This window comes from Bombina bombina, chromosome 4 (assembly GCF_027579735.1).
Source record: "Bombina bombina isolate aBomBom1 chromosome 4, aBomBom1.pri, whole genome shotgun sequence".
Lineage (NCBI taxonomy): Eukaryota > Metazoa > Chordata > Amphibia > Anura > Bombinatoridae > Bombina > Bombina bombina.
In genome coordinates, this window is record NC_069502.1 from 656,238,022 (window position 1) to 656,254,675 (window position 16,654).

General features: G+C 39.2%; 1 protein-coding gene across 1 annotated transcript in view; it reads right to left on the reverse strand.

Annotated features, from left to right (window-relative positions):
• LOC128655525 (uncharacterized) overlaps window positions 1–16,654 on the reverse strand; it is a 91,932-nt gene that overhangs the window by 58,096 nt on the left and 17,182 nt on the right. The window contains exons 3-4 of the mRNA XM_053709133.1: window positions 15,679–15,841; window positions 12,221–12,379 (exon numbers count right to left, since the gene is read on the reverse strand). Coding sequence (XP_053565108.1) covers window positions 12,221–12,379; window positions 15,679–15,841 — 322 coding nt within the window. The remainder of the gene's footprint in view (window positions 1–12,220; window positions 12,380–15,678; window positions 15,842–16,654) is intronic.

The following is a 16,654-nucleotide window of genomic DNA, read 5'->3' on the forward strand; positions in this document are numbered from 1 at the left end:
AACAAATTGGGTTCAGTTTCCCTTTAACAACAGTTAGTTACATGTCTATATATGAAGAGTAACATATATACATTGGATGGTTAATGTTTTTTTATGGTTTGCAGTTAGCAGCAGGTCCAAGATGGCTTCCCTTCAATTCCGATTGGCTGATAGAATTCTATCAGCCAATCAGAATAAAGGTAGAAAAAATCCTATTGGCTGATGCAATCAGCCAATAGGATTGAAGTTCAATCCTATTGGCTGATCCAATCAGCCAATAGGATTGAGCTCGCATTCTATTGGCTGATTGCATCAGCCAATAGGATTTTTTCTACCTTAATTCTGATGGCTGATAGAATTCTATCAGCCAATCGGAATTGAAGGGACGCCATCTTGGATGACATCACTTAAAGGTACCTTCATTCTGTGTTAGCCGTCGATTTAAGAGGATGCTCCGCAATGGATGTCTTGAAGATGGACCTGCTCCACGCCGGATGGATGAAGATAGAAGATGCCATCTGGATGAAGACTTCTGCCCGTCTGGAGGACCACTTCACCTGGCTTGGATGAAGACTTCTCCTGGCTTCGCTGAGGACTTCACCCGGTTGGGTGAAGACTTCTCCCGGTATGGTGATCTTTAAGGGGTTAGTGTTAGGTTTTTTTAAGGGGGTATTAGGTGGGTTTTAGAGTAGGGTTGGGTGGTGGGTTTTAATGTTGGGGGGATTTGTAATTTTTTTACAGGTAAAAGAGCTGATTACTTTGGGGCAATGCCCCGCAAAAGGCCCTTTTAAGGGCTATTTGTAATTTAGTGTAGGGTAGGGCTTTTTTATTTATTTTGGGGGGGCTTTTTTATTTTGTTAGGGGGATTAGATTAGGTGTAATTAGTTTAAAAATCTTGTAATTTGTTTATTATTTTCTGTAATTTAGTGGGGTGGTTTTTGTACTTTAGTATTTAATTTAGGGAATTAATTTAATTATAGTGTAGTGTTAGGTGTAATTGTAACTTAGGTTAGGTTTTATTTTACAGGTAACTTTGTATTTATTTTATCTAGGTAGTTATTAAATAGTTAATAACTATTTAATAACTATTCTACCTAGTTAAAATAAATAGAAACTTGCCTGTAAAATAAAAATAAACCCTTAGCTAGCTACAATGTAACTATTAGTTATATTGTAGCTATCTTAGGCTTTATTTTATAGGTAAGTATTTAGTTTTAAATAGGTATTATTTAGTTAATGATAGGAATTTTATTTAGATTTATTTAAATTATATTTAAGTTAGGGGGGTTAGGGTTAGACTTATATTTAGGGGTTAATAACTTTACTATAGTGGCAGCGACGTTGGGGGCGGCAGATTAGGGGTTAATAAATGTAGGTAGGTGTCGGCAATGTTAGGGACGGCAGATTAGGGGTTAATAATATTTAACTAATGTTTGCGAGGCGGGAGTGCAGCGGTTTAGGGGTTAATATATTTATTAATTATAGTGGCGGCGATGTCCAGTTTGGCAGATTATGGGTTAAAAATGTAATTTTAGTGTTTGCGATGTGGGGGGGGGGGTCTCGGTTTAGGGGTTAATAGGTAGTTTATGGGTGTTAGTGTACTTTTTAGCACTTAGTTAAGAGTTTTATGTTACGGCGTTGTAGTATAAAACTCTTAACTACTGACTTTAAAATGCGGTACCAGTGTTGACAGGAGAGGGTCTACCGCTCACTTTTGGCAGACTCGTAATACCGGCGCCATGCAAGTCCCATTGAAAAAAACATAATTTATGCTTACCTGATAAATTTATTTCTCTTGTAGTGTATCCAGTCCACGGATCATCCATTACTTGTGGGATATATTCCCTTCCCAACAGGAAGTTGCAAGAGGATCACCCACAGCAGAGCTGCTATATAGCTCCTCCCCTCACATGTCATATCCAGTCATTCGACCGAAACAAGACAAGAAAGGAGAAACCATAGGGTGCAGTGGTGACTGTAGTTTAATTAAAAATTTAGACCTGCCTTAAAAAGACAGGGCGGGCCGTGGACTGGATACACTACAAGAGAAATAAATTTATCAGGTAAGCATAAATTATGTTTTCTCTTGTTAAGTGTATCCAGTCCACGGATCATCCATTACTTGTGGGATACCAATACCAAAGATTAAGTACACGGATGATGGGAGGGACAAGGCAGGAACTTAAATGGAAGGAACCACTGCCTGTAGAACCTTTCTCCCAAAAACAGCCTCCGAAGAAGCAAAAGTGTCAAATTTGTAAAATTTTGAAAAAGTGTGAAGCGAAGACCAAGTCGCAGCCTTGCAAATCTGTTCAACAGAGGCCTCATTCTTAAAGGCCCAGGTGGAAGCCACAGCTCTAGTAGAATGAGCTGTAATCCTTTCAGGGGGCTGCTGTCCAGCAGTCTCATAGGCTAAGCGTATTATGCTTCGAAGCCAAAAGGAGAGAGAGGTTGCCGAAGCTTTTTGACCCCTCCTCTGTCCAGAATAAACGACAAACAGGGCAGATGTTTGACGAAAATCTTTAGTTGCCTGTAAGTAGAACTTCAAGGCACGGACTACGTCCAGATTATGCAAAAGACGTTCCTTCTTTGAAGAAGGATTAGGGCACAATGATGAGACAACAATCTCTTGATTGATATTCCTGTTAGAAACCACCTTAGGTAAAAACCCAGGTTTAGTACGCAGAACTACCTTGTCTGAATGGAAAATCAGATAAGGAGAATCACAATGTAAGGCAGATAACTCCGAGACTCTTCGAGCTGAGGAAATAGCCATCAAAAACAGAACTTTCCAAGATAAAAGTTTAATATCAATGGAATGAAGGGGTTCAAACGGAACTCCTTGAAGAACTTTAAGAACCAAGTTTAAGCTCCACGGAGGAGCAACAGTTTTAAACACAGGCTTAATCCTAGCCAAAGCCTGACAAAAAGCCTGGACGTCTGGAACTTCTGCCAGACGCTTGTGCAAAAGAATAGACAGAGCAGAAATCTGTCCCTTTAACGAACTAGCTGATAAGCCTTTTTCCAAACCCTCTTGGAGAAAGGACAATATCCTAGGAATTCTAACCTTACTCCATGAGTAACTCTTGGATTCGCACCAATACAGGTATTTACGCCATATCTTATGGTAGATTTTCCTGGTAACAGGCTTTCGTGCCTGTATTAAGGTATCAATAACTGACTCGGAGAAGCCACGCTTTGATAGGATCAAGCGTTCAATCTCCATGCAGTCAGTCTCAGAAAAATTAGATTTGGATGATTGAAAGGACCTTGTATTAGAAGGTCTTGCCTCAGAGGTAGAGTCCATGGTGGACAGGACGACATGTCCACTAGGTCTGCATACCAGGTCCTGCGTGGCCACGCAGGCGCTATCAGAATCAACGATGCTCTCTCCTGTTTGATCTTGGCAATCAGTCGAGGTAGCAGAGGAAACGGTGGAAACACATAAGCCATGTTGAAGAACCAAGGAGCTGCTAGAGCATCTATCAGCGTTGCTCCCGGGTCCCTGGACCTGGATCCGTAACGAGGAAGTTTGGCGTTCTGGCGAGACGCCATGAGATCCAGTTCTGGTTTGCCCCAACGATGGACCAGTTGAGCAAACACCTCCGGATAGAGTTCCCACTCCCCCGGATGAAAAGTCTGACGACTTAGAAAGTCCGCCTCCCAGTTCTCTACGCCTGGGATGTGGATCGCTGACAAGTGGCAAGAGTGAGACTCTGCCCAGCGAATTATCTTTGAGACTTCTAACATCGCTAGGGAGCTCCTGGTTCCCCCTTGATGGTTGATGTAAGCCACAGTCGTGATGTTGTCCAACTGAAATCTGATGAACCTCAGTGTTGCTAACTGAGGCCAAGCTAGAAGAGCATTGAATATTGCTCTTAACTCCAGAATATTTATTGGGAGGAGTTTCTCCTCCTGAGTCCATGATCCCTGAGCCTTCAGGGAATTCCAGACTGCGCCCCAGCCTAGAAGGCTGGCATCTGTTGTTACAATCGTCCAATCTGGCCTGCGAAAGGTCATACCCTTGGACAGATGGACCCGAGATAGCCACCAGAGAAGAGAATCTCTGGTCTCTTGATCCAGATTTAGTAGGGGGGACAAATCTGAGTAATCCCCATTCCACTGACCTAGCATGCACAATTGCAGCGGTCTGAGATGCAGGCACGCAAATGGCACTATGTCCATTGCCGCTACCATTAAGCCGATTACTTCCATGCACTGAGCCACTGACGGGCGTGGAATGGAATGAAGGACACGGCAAGCATTTAAAAGTTTTGATAACCTGGCCTCCGTCAGGTAAATTTACATTTCTACAGAATCTATCAGAGTCCCTAGGAAGGAGACTCTTGTGAGTGGTGATAGAGAACTCTTTTCCACGTTCACCTTCCACCCATGCGACCTCAGAAATGCCAGAACTATCTCTGTATGAGACTTGGCCATTTGAAAGCTTGACGCCTGTATCAGGATGTCGTCTAGATACAGAGCCACCGCTATGCCTCGCGGTCTTAGAACCGCCAGAAGTGAGCCCAGAACCTTTGTAAAGATTCTCGAGGCCGTAGCCAACCCGAAGGGGAGAGCTACAAATTGGTAATGCCTGTCTAGAAAGGCAAATCTTAGGAACCGATGATGATCTTTGTGAATCGGTATGTGAAGGTAGGCATCCTTTAAGTCCACTGTGGTCATGTACTGACCCTCTTGGATCATGGGTAGGATGGTCCGAATAGTTTCCATTTTGAATGATGGAACTCTTAGGAATTTGTTTAAGATCTTTAGGTCCAAAATTGGTCTGAAGGTACCCTCTTTCTTGGGAACCACGAACAGATTTGAATAAAATCCCTGTCCTTGTTCCGTCCGCGGAACTGGGTGGATCACCCCCATTACTAGGAGGTCTTGTACACAGCGTAGGAATGCCTCTTTCTTTATCTGGTTTGCTGATAACCTTGAAAGATGAAATCTCCCTTGAGGAGGGGAAGCCTTGAAGTCCAGAAGATATCCCTGAGATATGATCTCCAACGCCCAGGGATCCTGGACATCTCTTGCCCCCGCCTGGGCGAAGAGAGAAAGTCTGCCCCCCACTAAATCCGTTTCCGGATAGGGGGCCGTTCCTTCATGCTGTCTTGGGGGCAGTAGCAGGTTTTCTGGCCTGCTTGCCCTTGTTCCAGGACTGGTTAGGTTTCCAGGCCTGTCTGGAATGAGCAACAGTTCCTTCCTGTCTTGGAGCAGAGGAAGTTGATTCTGCTCCTGCCTTGAAATTTCGAAAGGCACGAAAATTAGACTTTTTGGCCTTTGATTTGGCCCTGTCCTGAGGAAGGGTATGTCCCTTACCTACAGTAATGTCAGCAATAATTTCCTTCAAGCCGGGCCCGAATAAGGTCTGCCCCTTGAAAGGAATATTAAGTAATTTAGATTTAGAAGTCACGTCAGCTGACCAGGATTTAAGCCATAGCACCCTCCGCGCCTGGATGGCGAATCCGGAGTTCTTAGCCGTTAGTTTAGTCAAATGTACAATGGCATCAGAAACAAATGAGTTAGCTAGCTTAAGTGATTTAAGCTTGTCCATAATTTCATCCAATGGAGCTGTGTGAATGGCCTCTTCCAGAGACTCAAACCAGAATGCCGCAGCAGCAGTGACAGGCGCAATGCATGCAAGGGGCTGCAGGATAAAACCTTGTTGCACAAACATTTTCTTAAGGTAACCTTCTAATTTTTTATCCATTGGATCCGAAAAAGCACAACTATCCTCAACCGGGATAGTGGTACGCTTTGCTAAAGTAGAAACTGCTCCCTCCACCTTAGGGACCGTCTCCCATAAGTCCCGTGTAGTGGCGTCTACTGGAAACATTTTTCTAAATATAGGAGGTGGGGAAAAGGGCACACCGGGTCTATCCCACTCCTTGCTAATAATTTCTGTAAGCCTTTTAGGTATAGGGAAAACATCAGTACACACCGGTACCGCATAGTATCTATCCAGCCTACACAATTTCTCTGGAATTGCAACTGTATTACAGTCGTTCAGAGCAGCTAAAACCTCCCCAAGCAATACACGGAGGTTCTCAAGCTTAAATTTAAAATTAGAGATTTCTGAATCAGAACCGTCACCCACAGAATGAAGCTCTCCGTCCTCATGTTCTGCAAACTGTGACGCAGTATCAGACATGGCTCTTACAGCACCAGCGCGCTCTGCATCTCTCCTAATCCCAGAGCTATCGCACTTGCCTCTCAATTCTGGCAATCTAGATAATACTTCTGACAGGGTATTATTCATGATTGTAGCCATGTCCTGTAAAGTAATTGCTATGGGCGTCCCTGATGTACTTGGCACCATAATAGCATGCGCCTCCTGAGCGGGAGGCGAAGGTACTGACACGTGAGGAGAGTTAGTCGGCATAACTTTCCCCTCGTTGTCTGGTGATAATTCTTTTATAGATAAAGACTGACCTTTATTATTTAAAGTGAAATCAATACATTTAGTACACATATTCCTATGGGGCTCCACACTGGCTTTCAAACATAATGAACAAGTAGATTCATCTATGTCAGACATGTTTAAACAGACTAGCAATAAGACTGGCAAGCTTGAAAAACACTTCACAATAAGTTTACAAGCAATATAAAAAAACTCTACTGCGCCTTTAAGAAGCACAAAACCTGTCACAAGTTGAAATAACAATGAACCAAAGCAGTTATACCAACCAAATTTTCACAGTAAATGTATTAAGTTAGCAGAGCATTGCACCCACTTGCAAATGGATGATTAACCCCTTAATACCCCAAACGGATAAACAATAAAGAAAAACGTTTTTTAAAGCAGTCAAACACACTGTCACAGCTCTGCTGTGACTGATTACCTCCCTCAATATGACTTTTGAAGCCTTTTGAGCCCTCTAGAGAAGTCCTGGATCATGCAGGAAGAAGCAGGAAGTCTGAGTCTGAATTTTTACTGCGCAAAAAAGCGCTAAAATAGGCCCCTCCCACTCATATTACAACAGTGGGAAGCCTCAGTTAACTGTTTCTATGCAGAAATTAAGCCAGCCATGTGGAAAAATTATGCCCCAATAAGTTTTATCACCAAATGTACGTTAAAAAACGATTAAACATGCCAGCAAACGTTTTAAAACACATTTTTTGAAGAGAATATATCTCTATTAATAAGCCTGATACCAGTCGCTTTCACTGCATTTAAGGCTTTACTTACATTACTTCGGTATCAGCAGCATTTTCTTAGTCAATTCCATTCCTTAGAAAAATATTTTACTGCACATACCTTAGTTGCAGGAAAACCTGCACGCCATTCCCTCTCTGAAGTTACCTCACTCCTCAGAATGTGTGAGAACAGCAAGTGGATCTTAGTTACTTCTGCTAAGATCATAGAAAACGCAGGCAGATTCTTCGTCCAAATACTGCCTGAGAAAAAACAGCACACTCCGGTGCCATTTAAAAATAACAAACTTTTGATTGAAGAAATAAACTAAGTATAAAACACCACAGTCCTCTCACGACCTCCATCTATGTTGAGGGTTGCAAGAGAATGACTGGATATGACATGTGAGGGGAGGAGCTATATAGCAGCTCTGCTGTGGGTGATCCTCTTGCAACTTCCTGTTGGGAAGGGAATATATCCCACAAGTAATGGATGATCCGTGGACTGGATACACTTAACAAGAGAAAGAGGATACGCAATTGACGTAAGTGGATTTGCAGTATTTCCAAGTCTGGCCAAAAAAAGTGAGCGGTGAGCCTGTACCTGCAAGACTCGTAATACCAGTGGGCGCTAAAAAGCAGCGTTGGGACCGACCAACGCTGCTTTTTAAGCCTAACGAAAGATTTGTAATCTAGCCGATTGTTAATTACATTGCATTAGTGATCTTTAAAAGAAATTGATGTACAAAATCAATTTTATTTTGTTCTTTTTCAATGATATATTTTGTGGCCACTAGTTGGAGCTATCTTTATAATATAATGTGACTTTGTATAGGAAGGGGTTAAGCCAGGTGTAGGCGTATGTAGGGGCATTGTTTCTAGCCTATTTAAGATTGATTTTAATTGTATGTATATTAGACATGAATAGAATTATGTGATAAACTCCTGGAAAGGTGTTGCTGTGTATGACTGGTTGAAGCCAAACATGGCAACTTAAAAGGTGTTAAAACACAGTTCTCTTTAAGCAGCAGTGCAATAATGAAATGCTCATCTTACATACTCCTCTTGCTCTCTAACTGCTATGAATTTAGCATACACATTTTAAAAGTCCCACAGAAACACAATCGCCTAGATAACGAGTCTTGAGAGGTCCCAACGCTGCTTTTTAATGCCCGCTGGTATTACGAGTCTGACAGGTACAGGTGTACTGCTCACTTTTTCTTCGCGACTCGAGCATACCACAAATCCACTTACGTAAATTGCGTATCCTCTCGTTTCAATGGGATTTTCCTAACACCGGTATAACGAGTCTTGGAAAAAGTGAGCGGTACAGCCTCTCCTGTCAAGACTGATACCACATTTAAAAGTCAGTAGTTAAGAGTTTTATGGGCTAACGCCGTAACATAAAACTCTTAACTAAAGTACACTAACACCCATAAACTACCTATTAACCCCTAAACCGAGGCCCCCCACATTGCAAACACTATATTAAAATTTTTAACCCCTAATCTGCCTAACCGGACATCGTCGTCCCTTCAATAAATGTATTAACCCCTAAACCGCCTTCAGACGTCTTCACCCAACCGGGCAGAAGTGTTCCTCCAGACGGTCCGAAGTCTTCATCCTATCCGGGCAGAAGAGGTCCTCTAGATGGGCAGAAGTCTTCATCCAGACGGCATCTTCTATCTTCATCCATCCGGAGCGGAGCGGGTCCATCTTCAAGACATCCAACGCGGAGCATCCTCTTCGTTCGACGGCGACTGGAACAATGACGGGTCCTTTAAATGACGTCATCCAAGATGACATCCCTTCAATTCCGATTGGCTGATAGGGATCTATCAGCCAATCGGAATTAAGGTAGAAAAAATATCCTATTGGCTAATCCAATAAGCCAATAGGATTGAAGTTCAATCCTATTGGCTGATTAGAACAGCCAATAGGATTGAGCTTGCATACTATTGGCTGATTGGAACAGCCAATAGAATGCGAGCTCAATCCTATTGGCTGATTGGATCAGCCAATAGGATTTTTTCTACCTTTTTTCTACCTTAATTCCCATTGGCTGATAGAATTCTATCAGCCAATCGGAATTGAAGGGACGCCGACGAACGAAGAGGATGCTCCGCGTCGGATGTCTTGAAGATGGACCCGCTCCGCTCCGGATGGATGAAGATAGAAGATGCCGCCTGGATGAAGACTTCTGCCCGTCTGGAGGACCTCTTCTGCCCGTATAGGATGAAGACTTCGGACCGTCTGGAGGACCACTTCTGCCCGGTTGGGTGAAGATGTCTCAAGGTAGGGTGATCTTCAAGGGGGTAGTGTTAGGTTGTATTAAGGGGGGATTGGGTGGGTTTTAGAGTAGGGTTGGTGTGTGGGTGGTGGGTTGTAATGTTGGGGGGGTATTGTCTTTTTTTTACAGGTAAAAGTGCTGATTACTTTGGGGCAATGCCCCGCAAAAAGCCCTTTTAAGGGCTATTTGTAATTTAGTATAGGGTAGGGATTTTTATTATTTTGGGGGGCTTTTTTATTTTATTAGGGGGGTTAGATTAGGTGTAATTAGTTTAAAAAACTAATTAATAAAATAATAAAATAAACAATTATTTTATAATTTTTTGTAATTTAGTGTTTTTTTTCGTAATTTAGTTTATTTAATGTAATTGTAATTAATTGTAGTTAATTTAGGTAATTTAATTATAGTGTAGTGTTAGATGTAATTGTAACTTAGGTTAGGATTTATTTTACAGGTATATTTGTATTTATTTTAACTAGGAAGTTATTAAATAGTTAATAACTATTTAATTACTATTATACCTAGTTAAAATAAAAACAAAGCTGCCTGTAAAATAAAAATAAATCCTAAGCTAGATACAATGTAACTATTAGTTATATTGTAGCTATCTTATGGTTTATTTTATAGGTAAGTATTTAGTTTTAAATAGGAATAATTTATTTAATAATAGTATTTTTATTTAGATTTATTTAAATTATATTTAAGTTAGGGGGGGTTAGGGTTAGACTTAGGTTTAGGGGCAATTACTTTATTATAGTGGCGGCGATGTTGGGGGCAGCAGATTAGGGGCTAATAATTGTAGGTAGGTTGCGACGACATTGGGGGCGGCAGAATAGGGGTTAATAACTATAATGTAGGTGTCGGCGATGTTGGGGGCGACATATTAGGGGTTCATAAGTATAATGTAGGTGTCGGTGATGTTGGGGGCGACAGATTAGGAGTTCATAAGTATAATGTAGGTGGCGGCGGTGTCTGGAGCGGCAGATTAGGGGTTACTAAGTGTAAGATTAGGTGTGTTTAGACTCGGGGTTCATGTTAGGGTGTTAGGTGTAGACATAAAAAGTATTTCCCCATAGGAATCAATGGGGCTGCGTTAGGAGCTGAACGCTGCTTTTTTGCAGGTGTTAAGACTTTTTTTCAGCCGAATCAGCCCCATTGATTCCTATGGGGAAATCGTGCACGAGCACGTTTAGCCAGCTCACCGCTACCGTAAGCAACGCTGGTATTACAGTGAGATGTGGAGCTAAATTTTGCTCTCCGCTAACTTTTTTGCGGCTAACGCCGGGTTTAAAAAAACCTGTAATACCAGCGTTGTTTGTAGGGGAGCAGTGAGCATATACTGCGCGTTAGCACCGCAAGCCTTACCGACAAAAACTCGTAATCTAGCTGAATGCTATTTCAGTCAAATATACCATTTTGAAGGGTTGCAGTCCCGAAGGGTAATTAACATCATCTAATACAGTGATGACCAATTTTCTAACACAAGGGGCTGCAGATAAATATTTAAGGAGCCTTAAGGGTTACATATAAATGTATGGCTTTTAAATACAGAAATAATAATATATTTCCTAAAAATGTCCAGTTGTCAGAGGGACAGGTTTAGGTAAGGTTGGTTGTAGAGTAGCCTCTGTTCTACCTTCCAGTGGGCTCTTTTGAGTTGTGGCCAACTTGTTTGCCCACTCATCAGATGTTCCCAAAACACCTCCTCTCAGTTTCCTAGGGCCACAAAAACTAAGGCCCACATTTGTATTCTTTTCCAGGGGCTGCAACTAACTAGTGCAGAGAACCACATGACCCATGCATATAAACATGGAGTCCTAAAGCAAATAACCAAAGCTCTGAAGATTCAGAAAATGATTGGCCCTTCACTTGTTTGATTGCTTTTCTTCTGTTTTACATATTACACTGCCTGCTTGCCAGTCCTGCTTAGGAACACAGGGGTAGAAAAAGTCATTATTCTACATCTACATAGTATACATAGGAATTAAAGGGAGACTAAAACCATAAAGATATCTTGCTTATGATATAGAACTAATTCAACTAAAAATATTTTATGCAAGAAAAATGGTTAAAGCTGGTAAATCGATTTTGAAACTAATAGGAAATGTGCACAGTTCCCAGAGATCTATTGGTGGACAGTAAAAATCACAGCATATTTCATTGTTTAACTGCAATAGTTTTGGCCTCTTCAAGATGCAAAACAAAAAGTAAAAAAGAATGTCCATTTAGGCATTTTATCTTCTATACTGTTGTGTGTCCAATTAGAGTCACATGTAAATAAGCTCCTTCACTGATCAATGCAATCTGCGTTCGCAAGCTTTGATCATCTGCAGCATATTTAACTATGTCGTTTTTTTATTTAGTCATTTAAAAAGAAAGTACAACAACATCATTTCAGTGTTTCAGTGATGTTGAATCTAAAATAGAAATGATTTTATAATAAAATTCTTGATGATCTACAAGGATAAAACCCAATTTTTTCTTTCATGATTCAGAAAGGACATATAATTTTCAACAACTTTCGCATTTGCTTCTGTTATCTAATTGTCTTTGGTCCCTTTGTATCCTTTGTTGAAGAATCAGCATGCATTACTCGGAGCACTGTGTGAGCCAATACCATGAGGCATATATCTGTAGCAACTAATTGGCAGCTCCTGAGCCTACCTAGTTATCCAAGATACCAAGAGAAATTAGATAATAGATGTGCATTGGAAAGTTGTTTAAAATAACAAAATTGGGTTTCATTTTCCTTTAACTTGTTTTTGCCCTTTACTAAATGTTTAGTGAAGAGCCACTACTACTACTGATTACCTGCTCCATGATGTCCTTGAAATTGCTCTTCTCAAGCTCCAGGAGTTCTTGTTGCCATTTGACCTCAGAGTTTAGCTGTCCTTCTCTGTCTTTTACACTCAAAAGATGAGCAAAGCTGGAAGAATCGTGGATGTAACCCTCTTCTTTAAGAGCTCTCTGCTGCAATTTAGACAATGTTTTGTGTATAGGTTAATCACTATAAGAAAGAAGATTATCACTAAATAATGTAACATCATACCAACATTATATGTATTTTAATCTAATCCTCTAATTTTATTTTTTACTTTAAATGTGAATTTTTTATTAAAGGGACACTAAACCAATTTTTGTTCTTTCATGATTCAGCTAGCGCATGCAATTTTAAGCATCTTTCTACTTTTTCTATTATATATTTTTATTTGTTCTCTTGCTATCTTTATTTGAAAAGCAGGAATTAAGCTTAGGAGCTGGTACATTTTTGTTTCAGCACCTGGGTAGTGCTTGCTGATTAGTGGCTAAATGTAGCCACCAATCAGCAAGCGCTACCCAGGGTTCTGTACCAAAAAATGGACCGCCTCCTAAGCTTAGATTCTTGCTTTTTAAACTAAAGATAGCAAGAGAACAAAGAAAATTTGATAATAGGAGTTGCTTTAAATTGCATGCTCTATCTGAATCATGAAAGAAAAAACGTGGGTATAGTATGTCTTTAAATATTTAATCTATTTAAAAATACTGCATTATATGAATCAATTAGTAAATGCAAACATGTTTAATAATTTTGAATACCTAATATTCTCTTCTGCCATTTTCAGTTCTGTGTGACTTTTTAAACCTTGTTATATTCTTTATTAACAGAAAACAAATGTCATAAAGAAAATACGGCAGATAAGCTAGAATTATACTTCCTGATAAATCAATTTCTTCACATTCAACATGGTCAAATATTCTATACAAGTGGTTAAAGAGTCTTGTATGTTTTTAGTACATGCTTCTAGTAAAATGTATTTCTGTTTTAGAGGAATGAGAACATATGCTGCGCATGCATCTTGCACCAGCATTCAAACATCCCATGCCCAGAGAGGAAAGAGTGATTCATTTTGCGTCATACAAGCCAGCGTCGGCTCTCTGAATATGTGTAGTGTTTGAATGCTGGTGCAAGGTGCACTTGCAGCATATCAATGTATGCCACTGAAACATGATAGCTTTTACTAGCAATACTTTTACAAATAGAAATATATAGCATATATTGCAAAACTGCTTCTGTTCAAAGCTGAAATACACTTATGCACATTTCAAATTCAATTATTATGCCACTTTATTTCTCTTATAGGTAAACTATGACCTACTTGAAGATAGAGTATTGTCTGCAAGTATAATAAGCAATGATAAATCAATAATTATAAATCTGTCTTCCACACTCAAATAATCATATAATTTGTACCATTTGAGTAGGTACTAAAGTTACTATGAATGCATAAATTAATAACATTTGAATCATAACTAGGCTAAGTGGAATGAACAAAAAACTCAATAGGTTGGGGCGTTTCCCATAGCAAATCCAAATGACCAATGATGACTTGAAAACTTTGTCTTTTTCTGATAAAAAGCAGAAGGACAAAACGTTAACCAGTTTGCTTGTTACCATTTCTAAATTTCTTGTAGTAATTAGAAAATCTAACTTCAGAAAGAATGTAAAGCAGAATCTGTGAATGAGGAATGAAGAAATAATGTAATTATTAAAGAAACATGATGGTGGGATTTGCAATGCACAGCAGAACATTTAAATTTTCAAATAAGATTTGAAACGTTTTTGCAATATAGATCTGCTGCACAGACACATATTTTGGCGCATGTGATCTATGGCCTAATTGACATTTTAGACATGACTTGCTGCAGAGTGGGAACTGGTTAGAGTTAGGACCAGTCTAATATGGGACACCTTGTAAGTGGTGACTGGCTTAGCAGAATATGATCATATTGTGTTAGACATGACTTGCTGCAGTGTGAAACCTGGTTAGAGTTAGGACCAGTCTAATATGGGACACCTTGTAAGTGGTGACTGGCCTAGCAGAATATGATCATATTGTGTTAGACATGACTTGCTGCAGTGTGGAAACTGGTTAGAGTTAGGACCAGTCTAATATGGGACACTTTGTAAGTGGTGACTGGCTTAGCAGAATATGATCATATTGTGTGACTAAGATCCCTATTTTATTTAAATTTAAACAGACAATTTTTTGCAGCATAAATATAAGTCAATATTATTGTGAGATGTTTATTCCAATCTTATTTGAACTATGTAAGTATATTTAGCAGACAGAAGTTTTTATTTAAATTTAAAGGCATATTTAACAGGCAATTTTTTGCAGCATAAATATAAGTCAATATTATTGCGAGATGTTAATCCCAATTTTATTTGAACTATGTAAGTATATTTAGCAGATAGAAGTATATTTGTTTTTGCAGCTCAAATATAAGCCAATATTATTGCGAGATATTGATCCCAATCTTATTAGAAGCTTCGTAAGTATATTTGACAGACAGAAGCATATACAAATATGCCATGAAAGAGTGGACTTAAGTGGTTGGATGTGCACCGATACTTTTTGTTGTCTTTTAATTGACATTTTGCATGATAAACATTTGTAGTGATATATTTTAAACAGAAGTATTTTTGGAAACAGAAATATATTGCAAAACAGCCTGAAATTACATATATATAATGTACTGTTATCATTTCAAGAGTTAAAGGGACAGTCTAGTCAAAATTAAACTTTCATAATATAGATAGAGCAGGTAATTTTAAGCAACTTTCTAATTTACTCATTTATCTATTATCAATTTTTCTTTGTTCTCTTGTTATCTTTATTTGAAAAAGCAAGAATGTAAGCCTAGGAGTCGGCCCATTTTTGATTCAGCACCTGGGTAGAGCTGAACTAAAAATGGGCCGGCTCCTAAGGTTACATTCAAATAAAGATACAAAGAGAATGAAGAAAAATGGATAATAGGAGTAAATTAGAAAGTTGCTCAAATTGCATGCTCTATCTGAATCTGAATCTTGACTAGACTATTCCTTTAATCATCACATATATATAATCACAAATAAAAATAAAAAAAACGTATGCATTGGCTTTAGATACAATGCGAAACATGCAAATTAAATTCAACTCCCATGGAGAAAAATAATGTTTTTAACAGGAGGAGTTGTTTTCAAAATCAATTTTTCAAAATCTGGAAAAAAGTAAAAAAAAAAAATGCACTGAGATAAGAGGGGGCATTCAAGGGCTTAGAAATTAGCATATGAGCCTACCTAGGTTTAGCCTTCAATAAAGAATACCAAGAGAACAAAGCAAATTTGATGATAAAAGTTAATTGGAAAGTTGTTTAAAATTGCATGCCCTATCTGAATCATGAAAGTTTAATTTTGACTAGACTGTCCCTTTGATGGGATTGCTAGAAAGCACTTGACCTTCTCTTACTATATCCTGCTGTTTGTTCAGTTCCAGCAACTGAATCTGTAGTGCATTGTTCTCATTCGCCAATCTTGCACAGTCAGCCATCATTTTGCTCCTCAGTAAGCGATCTTGTTCAGAGAGTAGCTCTTTCTCACGTACTTGTTGATGGAGAAAACTGATTTGATTTCTGCACGAAAAAGCAAATTATGACAGGAACAAATATTTTGAAGCTCCTAAATACATAACTGAAAGACAATGCTGATAAACTTTAGATGCAACTTTCAGTACAATTATTTTGATGTTTAATAATAATTTAAGACAAAATATCAAACAGATTGATTAAAGTGAGATTGTAGAGTGCATTAGTTTGATTAGAAAGTTTGCAATATACCTGCTATTAAAAAACAACAACAAAAAAAACATCACTGTCAGTCTGGGAGTATATAAAGTCTCTGGTGCTTTCAATCCATGTGTACATTTGACGAAGAATAAACTTGCAATTCTTGAAGACATGCAGCTAATTTTATTCCAAGCTAGAGAACATATACTTGTGCCGTCCTTCGGCACACATACAATGGCAGGTTTTCTGTACAACAACACTATGTCAGCCATCTTGGAAACCCTGTCACCATATATGTAAGGGCTAACTGATACACTCTCTGTACAATGTGAGCCCTGTTTTGCAAGTGGGTAGCATATAGATGGGCCTGACATGATGCCCCCTGCAGCATTGCCACTACTGATTGCAGGGCTAGATGGCCTCACTAGATGTGTGCGCCCAGTCTCAGTTGAGACCCTTAAGTTACTTCCTTTCTTTTGAAGCCAATCTCTTAACAGTCTTTTCAAGCAAGTATATTTCAAATTTGAAAAGCAAACTATACTGCCACAGGGCACTAGAATGGTTTGAACTAGAATTTAAAGGACAATAAGTTAAAAATAAAGTGATATATTTCTAATGCATATATAAAAAAACAATTTTAATGTCTCTTTAAATAAACCA